Raw genomic sequence first — 9381 nt, 5'->3', positions numbered from 1 at the left:
TTGGATCATAAGTCTCCAAGTACTAGCAAAAGTTTGGTAAGAAATTGGTAAGGCATCAAGAACAGTCTGCACAAGGAAACTGTCTGAAATGACTTCGCCTGCAGAAATAAGTTGCTCATTGATGTCCTTGACACCAGCAAGGAAAGTGTCCATATCATCTTCCTCATGCATAATCTTCGATTCCAGCTCTTTACGCAAGCAAAGCAATTTTAGCCTTATTGCGGCTTGCATAAAGACTTGCTAGAATATCCCAAGACTGTTTTGCAGATTTCGCTAAACGAATGTGAGGAGTAATGGTGCGCTTTACAGACAATGCAATCAACGCATGAGCCTGCGCATCCTTTACATCCCAACGAGCTTGTTCTGCCATAAGCAAAACAAGTCTAACAGCATTAATCCTTGCAGCAAGACCTGCAACATCCTCAATACCGCCTACATCCTCAGCACCAGGGCGTACATCAATGCCCTGCATAATATTCCAGACGCCCTTTGACACAAGAACATGTTGCATCATGTAAGCCCACATAGGATAATTGTCCCCATCCAACGTGTCCTCAATAACAAACATCTTGAACACATCTGTGTTGTTGTCAACCATGAAAAATGTATGCACCTAATATGAAAACTGCCTGAAATGAGGAGAAACTCAGTGAGATCAGCATGTGCTATATAGTACAACCCGCAGTAGATTGTATGGGACCTGTTATGCAAAAAACGGCACAGACATAAAATTTGCACTAAATGACGAAATTGCTTGTGCAGACCTGCTTGTAGTGAAACGGATGCCGAAGTGAGCCCGAATCAGAAATCTGAGCAGACTGTGCTCTACGAGGTCACCCTAAAATTTTGTCAGCTTGCGAACGCTTGCCAAAGCTCACTGAAATCAAAGAAAGCAAGCAGGCGTGTGCTGGAGCTGCTGGCGACTAAGCCCGTTAGGACGCAACCTGCTCTGATACCAATTGTTGGAATTAGGGTTGCAGAAAAACACACAGCTTGGATAAGACGAAGGAAGCTCAAGGCACACAACAGAGAGTGTATTACTTGGTGTGCAACGGAAAGATAGATAGCCCTAGAGTAATGGGTGTATACACAATGCACGGGGGAAAAACCTCCTAAAGAGGGAAAAAATGGCCTGACGGTCCTAGTGTGTTCACAAACATCACTACCACATGTATATGGTAACACACACAAGATCAATAACAATAGCATATACTTGGACAGGGCATGGAAACATCTCACATGGGTGAGACAACACAACCCATAGAGATGAGGAAGAGGACTTTTGGAGCAAAGAAGAAGGCAGACTTGAAGCCATAGCATGGGCTTCCTTCCCTCTTCATCTCTATCTACTACCTTCAAAACACACACACACACACGCGCAACACTTAAGTACTAATTACAAATTAAAATTCAATAGAAACTCTATTTAAACATGTGAGGGTTTCTCTATGCCCTTCGCTTAGCCTTGTCCTTTGCTTATCGTGTGTGTATGTGAAAGAGAGGGTTTTTTGAGGGCTTCCTTTGCTCGACTACTTACTATGCAGCTATGGAATTGGTGGAACATGGAGATGCTTCTCAAGTCAGTACCTTATTATAACTATCTCACCTTTTTTTGTTTTCAATCATAAGATCTGCTCTCGCTTGGGTGGTGATGTGATGAACATACTGTGTTTTTTTTATAAAAAGAACAAAATCGGACTATTCGGAGTGATTAAGGTTTTTTATTTTAAAGGAGTTGTTGGCATCATGTGGTTGATTGTTGGCACCCTGCACATGCGACTGTCGTTGCATACTAGTTTTTTCTGGTTTTTCTCCCTCTTCATCTCTGTGTACTACCTTCAAAATACACACACACAACCATGGCATGGAAACATCTCACATGAGTGAGACAACACAAACCACAACGATGAGGAAGAGGACTTTTTGAGCAAAGAAGGTAGAACTGAAGCCATAGCATGGGCTTCCTTCCTCTTCATCTCTATCTACTACCTTCAAAACACACATATGCACACACACACACACACACACAACCATGGCAAGATGTTTGCTCTCTTGCTACTACTCAGGGAACAATCCACACACTCTACTCTACTCTACACACACGCATGCTTGGGGATGAGTTAATGCCCGATGGACCGTATGGACTTCTATCGAGACATTGGGTATGCCATAAAAAATTGCCAATATTTAGACATTGGTATATTTTTCTATCTTCTTCTTCTTCAGCTGTGCCAAATGAGATGACTAATGGGTGTTTCAAAAAGTAGGTATATTCATCAAAGCGTTTGGATAAGCTTTATAAGCTACTAGCCTTCAAGGATCCAATAGAGCTATACATTAGACACCAGCCCATTCACTAGATTCTCAAAAGTAATACAAGGTATCAGATTCACAAATTGCAAGAGAATGAGTGATTCCTTAGGTAGGGAAGCCCCTCTTGTTGAAGGATATGGAGACCATTTTGCTTACTCTTCTCATTTTGCTTAAGGGAGAAAACGCGGCCAAGAGAGAGAAGATAAGTCATAGGAACAATCCCAAGAGGCCTCAAAAGATCTGTCCAGAGAGAGAGAGAGAGAGAGAGAGAGAGAGAGAGAGAGAGGTGTCTCATACCCAAAACGCTGGCATACGTCACTCCAAAATGCCACAAGTGTGAGGCAACCTCTGTCAACTTTCTTTCAACCAAGCAAGTGATAATACCAGAGGACGAATCCCCATCTATTGTTGTTGCCTTTACTGTTTCATTGACTCTTTCGGACATGGATTATCGTTGCTTATGGTAGAGCATATGCACCTAGGACCCATGAACATGAGGAGGCCACAGCACTCTATACCCCTAGAGGCTAGAGGGCTGGATACAATGAGGAAGAAAAGTCGTTATTGAGGAAGACTTTGGCATTCCATCAAATTGCAATTTCTATGGTGATGAGGATGATGCTCATAGCTCTAACTCCGGAATCAAGAGCGATATGAGCACTCATGTGTTTGCAAGTTGCAGCTTAGCTTGTATTTTCTTCTACTTTGTCACTATAACTATTGCACTCAGTGTGTACTATATTAAAAGTGCCTTTATGTGGCTTTAAAATTGACTTGGGGCTAATAACTGAGCTCCTTAGCCTTTCTGCATCTCAAGTAAAAGGCTGCCAGCACACTTAAGAAAAAAGGGGGGGGGAAATCAATACAAGAATCTTGTCATTACCTATTATACACGCAAACCATATGATTACTTTTAATGGATTTTTGTACAAGGTTTGTCTAAATTTGAATCTTCAGAATTGGTAAAGTTGTCTTAGCAATCTTGCCCATTGACCACAAGGCAGCATACTTTGCCAAGGCTAATAAGAGTAGGCACTCTTATTTGCAGCCAATGGTTTTTCTCCAGAACAGTAAGCTTGGCAAAAGAGACGCACCATTACGAAATGTTTACTCTTGAGGGGACAAGTCTTCCTGTGGGAGAAAATGGAGAAGGGTCTACGACAGGCTCCTCTTCCTCCAGAATCAGGTTCACAATCATCTCAGCAGTTCCAAGAGCCTAACAGACAAGACAAATACAACCAGCCAATTGATCAGTTTTCATTCTTTCAAAACAACGCCACACTTGTGCATCACAAAAATAAACAGCTACTAAATCACACACACTCGTTTCAGCAGCAGAGGCAACATCTAATCAATCAAGAAAATTCCTTTTGACAAGACGCTACCTCAACATTCCCCACCATTAGATGTTTGGATTTCCAACAATCATGTTGCTTCAGACATTCAAAAAAGCTAATGACATAAAAACGCATCTTAAAAAATACTATTTAAATTTCATCTTCTTTTTCAAGATAAAAACTTCAGGTCAAACTTTCCAAGTTGTTCGAATTTCGAGATTGTTTATCAAGGAAGTTCATCCTGCCTCTGAGATCAATGCAAGCTGTATTTTTTTATGAAGTTTGATACAAGCAATGCATCTTCAAGTGTGTGGCAGGTTTAAGGGTTATGGTTTCTGCATCGACGTCAACAGCACTGCTGGACAATGTCACCCAATAGCAGTAAACCTTCAATCCTTCAACACCTAGCTCTCTCAGTAAATATACCTCTGGTGTAGGGGGACTTTGAAGTCTGTTGTGAAGCTTACTCATCTGACTGCTGAGTCTCTGCTCTAAAGCAATCAATGATTTCCCTCTGTGAATGTGTCCCACTTTCTCATCTCCTCAAGAGACTCTCCCTGTGTCTGTGCAGCCGTATCTCATAGTACACTGGACAATGGCAAATGTGATGTAACTTTGTCTCTGGCTCTATATGACACAACTTGCAAAACCTTGCCTCTGCTGGTACTCTCCGAAATCTACCAGCCTTAATCTCTAGCTGGTGCGATGATCTATGCATACCAACAAGATGTGTCTCCTTGTGAGGCAAGCTGTTGAGAAGACTCTAAAGCTAGGCAAGCATATCTATCTTGTCACAAAGTGATGACGTGGCATGTCCCAACTCATGGAGGTCCGTCCAATGGGGCCCAGGAGGGACACAAGGATTTTAAAAGAAATGGCGTGCAGCTGCCTACATGGCAGGCAGGCCAGATTTTTGAAAATCATGCCGACGCCTGCAATTTGCGCTCACATGATGACGTGGCAGCTGTATTTCTGCAAAATGCGCTGGCTTCTTTTTGGGCCAGATGCTTTGATTTGAAGCCTTTCATGTGATTGCTTTTGGGCTCTGCTTTCGGCATCCCTTGTACTATTTATAAGAGCCCTTGGAGCCTCACTCTACAGAGCATCTGGACGCAGAGTCTGAGAGCAGAGGTCCCCCGGGAGTTGTACTTTGCAATGATTAATAATAAAGAAATACCGGGGCCAATACATGGTATTAGATTCACCATTTTGTAACAGATTGGTCTCATAGGTCATTTTGGCCTTTTGAAGACGTTAAGAAAACATTTCATTTTATTTCATCTCTCTCTCTCTCTCTCTCTCTCTCTCTCTCTCTCTCTCTCTCTCTCTCTCTCTCTCTCTCTCTCTCAAAGTTTAGTGATTTTGAAGTTTTTGTCATAGTCACAAAGGACGCCCATTTTTGGGCTTCCCGTTCCCAATTTTCGGTCCCGCCCTCTCTTTTACACTAAAAATCCATTTGAGCCCTGTCCCCCGTCCCCACTGTTCGTGTATTGCTATTGATTTTTCGCTTTCAATGTCCAAGCCTCTTACAGTGCTATCAGAGCTCAAAAAGATTTTTCTTCTACGGAGGATCCGATCCTTTCGGTAGCGCGCACAGTTTTTTTTGAAAGAATCTTCGTGCCCCGACCCGAGACGTATTAGGCACTCCCACCCTTACTTCATCATGCATCAAAAGCGCTCCCGTCTTCATGGCTTTGTCTTATAGGGCATAAGCCATAAACAACCCCATATTACACATGGGTTCTCGTGGAGAATTTGACAAAGATAACACCTCTCACGGGAAGGCAAAGAAAAGTTGAAATCCAACGCGGGAACTGAAGAAAAGAATAAAGATTTGGGTAAATTTTCGGCAAAAAAGTTTGCCAAAGCGGAGTACAAGCATCAACTGCAGATCGACACGTGTGTGAAAAGATTGATCAAGTACTCTCGAGACCCGAGATTTGTGAAACACTTGAAGAATTACACGATTGATGAGATTTACTCGAGATGGAGTGAGGCCATTGATTCTCCTATCAGATCAGGCGGAAAGCTGAAAGGACAGACAAATGCAGAAAAGCGAAACCTGTACTCGCAAAAAGAGCTGGACCGAACTCTTGAAAAGAAGATGAACCAGAGGACCACCAGAAGATAAGCCAGAGAGTTACAGAGCAGCAGTTGAGCGCGGAAGAAAAGGAAAGACGAAAGCAAGACTGACACCAGACTTTGTGGGAACTGCCGACCCTGATCAGACGAACGAAAGTACCAAACTTGGCAGAGCATGGAGCAAAGTGTGAGACCAAGTGTAAGATGTAGCGGAAGTGAATGTTGAACTTCGCTCAAGATGAGTGCTCCGAACTGTGCTCAAGGGTTCCTTTTACTTACGGAAGGGAGAGCCTTCTGTTCCTTTAGTGAGAGAGTGCAAATGATCACAAACAAAGTGGCAAACACTGTGAATGAAGGTGTTGAGATTGAAAGATAGAGAGAGAAGAATACGACATCAGAATGTTGTCAAACCCTCCTCCGAAGGCCCCACTCTCTATGGCGAGAGCAGTCTACTATTGATTGCACAAATCTCTACAATGCTATGGACTTGCCGACGATGTCGACGACAATGAGGAGGACGACGACAGCCTGAAATCCGAAAAAGCCAAGGCCTAAAATCTGCAAATCTTTATCCGCTAAATTCTGACTCTATGTCAGTGAGGATGTCGATGGCGACGATGCAACGACGACGCGTTGAAAGCGCAGATGCTGAAATCTGTGTTTTCTAGGCTGAAACTGTAAACGCTCATTAATCTGAACGTGCAGCGAGGATCTGCTGCGGGAAGGTGAGATTTGCGAGGTTTGGGACTTGTTCTACGGTGTCTTGATGCTGAAAACTGAAAAACGTTGATGCTACTTGTGGTTCTGTTGCGGAGGATCTGCAAAACGCTGGGTATTTGCTCATCCAAAAACGCTAGGGCTGAATCTGTACTGTTCTGCTAACACTAGGGCTGATCTGCTGTTCTACTGCCGCCAGGCTGCTGCAAGTTGCATAACGCTCGGAGATCTTGCAAAGCTGAAAATGCTGGCTTGTTCCTTGGCTGAAAACGCTATGTCTCTTGCCCGAGGGGGATCTTGCTGAGAAGGTGCACTATTGGATGTCACGTCCCTGCTGCCTCTTCTGCCAGAAAGTGCTAGCGCTAGGGTTTTTTATATATTTGCATGGCTAAATTGCCCTACCCAGTTCCCAACAAAAGTCACTTAATAATAAGTAAAAATTGGCTAAAATAGGGAAAATAGGTCTATGCACTGTAAAAATGCTCTTGATGGGTTCTGACTGAAATCTGATGGTCATGCTGTGTGCAACCAAAGGATATGCATCTACTCTAAGTGCTTGGATATGCACGGTCTATGAATAGACTCACAAAAGTGCCTGAACACTTCCTAAGCTAGGCTGACTGAACTAAATTGAACCTATGTCATGGAGTAGCTTGTCCACGTACACATAGGGTTAGATGTGCACGTGACATCCCCTCCTTTTCAAAGTGAGGTACTCGTACCGAACTGTATGGCGTCGAGGGAGATCGCCAACAACGTCTACAATCTTGTGAAGGACTCTTCGCCGGCCCACTTTGATGCGTGGGTCATGCGATACTTTGAACTTCATAGGGGTCTGCAACACTTGCTTCTTTGGGCCGCGCCGAAAGCGACACAAAGTCATCTGTGGCTCCTTCAATGCTTCAACTTCGTCTATAGTCGTGCGTCTAGCTTCTTCAAGAATCTCCGAGGATGAAAATTCTTGAAACCACTTCCAGCACAAAAACATGAACATACCCATTCCATGTAAAGTGATTGGAAAAAGACTATTCTGTCAAAAAAACTGTGCATGCAATGCAGACGAACAAAGTGACGGAACGCCAAACCATTTATCAAACATACGCAAACAAAGGGGTCGAATCTTGACTTCCTTATCTAAATCAATCAACTGTGGCAAATCACAATGGAAATGCCGATGCTTGATGCTCAATCCTTCTTGTTCTCTTTCGAATACTGTGTCATGCCAAGGAACAGACATAGAATGTGAAGTCCTTGACTGCAAACATTTCATCTTTTCATGAGTAATCCGCATAAATCCGTGCCCATTCATGAGTGAATCGTGCTCAACGTACAATATGTCATGCCTATGAAAAGGGATCACATAAAGACGGTGATTAAAATACAGGAAACCATCACGAATGGAACACTCGAACAATACGTGTTGAATAATCATTCGAACACAGAATACTTCCTATGGGGGTTCTTGGGAACTCGACTAGAGAGCCAAGATCGGTTGTTCGTGATCTATCGAATCTGCAATGAGGTTAGCTTCACTAGAAAAAGCATCAACTCAACCATCATCCTTGTGAACAATCACGTCATTCTCATGCAAATCATCATGCTCGTGAATAATCACATCTTGATCATGCAAATCATCATGCTTAACATTATAATGCAATTCATGTGTATCGTGCTTTGGAGAAGAAAAGACTGAGAGAGTCTCCTTCTCCTGATACTTGTCAATCTGTGCCTGCACATTAGAAAAAAGTATGACCAACTCTTGCATGTGTTGGCCTCTCTGCTCGGCCACCAAGCGTGTGTGTTCGCACTCACGCTCGAAGGCTACCCTTCTGTCTTTGGCCGCCAAGCGCGCTTGCTCGCACTCAAGCTCAAAGGCTAACCGTCGAACTTCGCGCTCGCGAGCCAATTTAGCTATTCTTTCTTGGTGCTCGCACTCCAATTCTGCTTTTCTTTCTTCGCGCTCACGCTTTATGGCTGCCATTCTTTCGTTGTGTGCACGATCTAATTCTGCATTTATTTCTGCTTTTCTTGCTTCGTGTTCTAACTTCCTGTCCATCATTATCTTGTCGAAAGCCTCCATAGGGGCTGGTGCAATCCTTGGCGTAGATGGGAGAGGAGGAGGGTCAGAAAAACCTCCTGGTGGGAAATATTCTTCTTCGCAACTTTCATGCTCATCACCTCCATGCGAAGTATCCATTCTGCTTCTGGTAATGACCATACACTGAAGTCTTGGGTTCTTAAGTTCACGAGGAACTTGGGTTCTTGAGTCTTGAGGTTCTTGAGGTTCTTGAGGTTATGGAGTCTTGAGGTTCTTCTGTAGCTTGCAATCTGTGTTAGAGAAGGATCTTCTCTTACCCGAGCTCTTCTCTTTCCTGCGGACGCACCCCTTGGCGGCCTTGCGCTCACACCAAGGTTGCTTTTTTCCACCTCACGTCAATTGGTCGGCCGCTAAGTGCACGGTCTGCTCTCAATGAGTGAAAAGAGAAACAAGGGGAGGTTGGACAAGCCCTTCTTTCTTGGGTTTCCTGTCACTCTTCAAAAACACGATTAGGAATCAACACGCCCAAGTGGACTTGGATTACGTGCGACCGCAACAAGCAAAAAAAATCTTGTGGTTCTTTCCTTGAGTGATACAGAACACTGTCAAAGCTCTGATACCAATGTAAGCTGCAACAGAAGTGAATGTTGAACTTTGCTCAAGATGAGTGCTCCGAACTGTGCTCAAGGGTTCCTTTTACTTACAGAAGGGAGAGCCTTCCGTTCCTTTAGTGAGAGAGTGCAAATGATCACAAAAAAAGTGGCAAACACTGTGAATGAAGGTGCTGAGATTAAGAGATAGAGAGAGAATATGACACCAATATGTTGTCAAACCCTCCTGGCCCCACTCTCTATGGCGAGAGCGGTCTACTATTGATTGCACAAATCTCTACAA

General features: G+C 43.6%; 1 protein-coding gene across 2 annotated transcripts in view; it reads right to left on the bottom strand.

Moving 5' to 3' along the window:
- Positions 1-3125: 3125 nt before the first annotated feature.
- Positions 3126-9381, bottom strand: part of LOC147444929 (FAD-dependent oxidoreductase family protein) — a 109322-nt gene continuing 103066 nt past the window's right edge. For both annotated transcript variants that reach the window (XM_086527423.1, XM_086527424.1), the window contains one exon: positions 3126-3529. In XM_086527423.1, the coding sequence (XP_086383549.1) occupies positions 3410-3529 (120 nt within the window). In that variant the 3' untranslated portion in view covers positions 3126-3409. The remainder of the gene's footprint in view (positions 3530-9381) is intronic.

This window comes from Adiantum capillus-veneris, chromosome 13 (assembly GCF_014529385.1).
Source record: "Adiantum capillus-veneris isolate H3 chromosome 13, ASM1452938v2, whole genome shotgun sequence".
Taxonomy (NCBI): domain Eukaryota; kingdom Viridiplantae; phylum Streptophyta; class Polypodiopsida; order Polypodiales; family Pteridaceae; genus Adiantum; species Adiantum capillus-veneris.
This window is presented reverse-complemented; position numbering and strand designations above follow the sequence as displayed.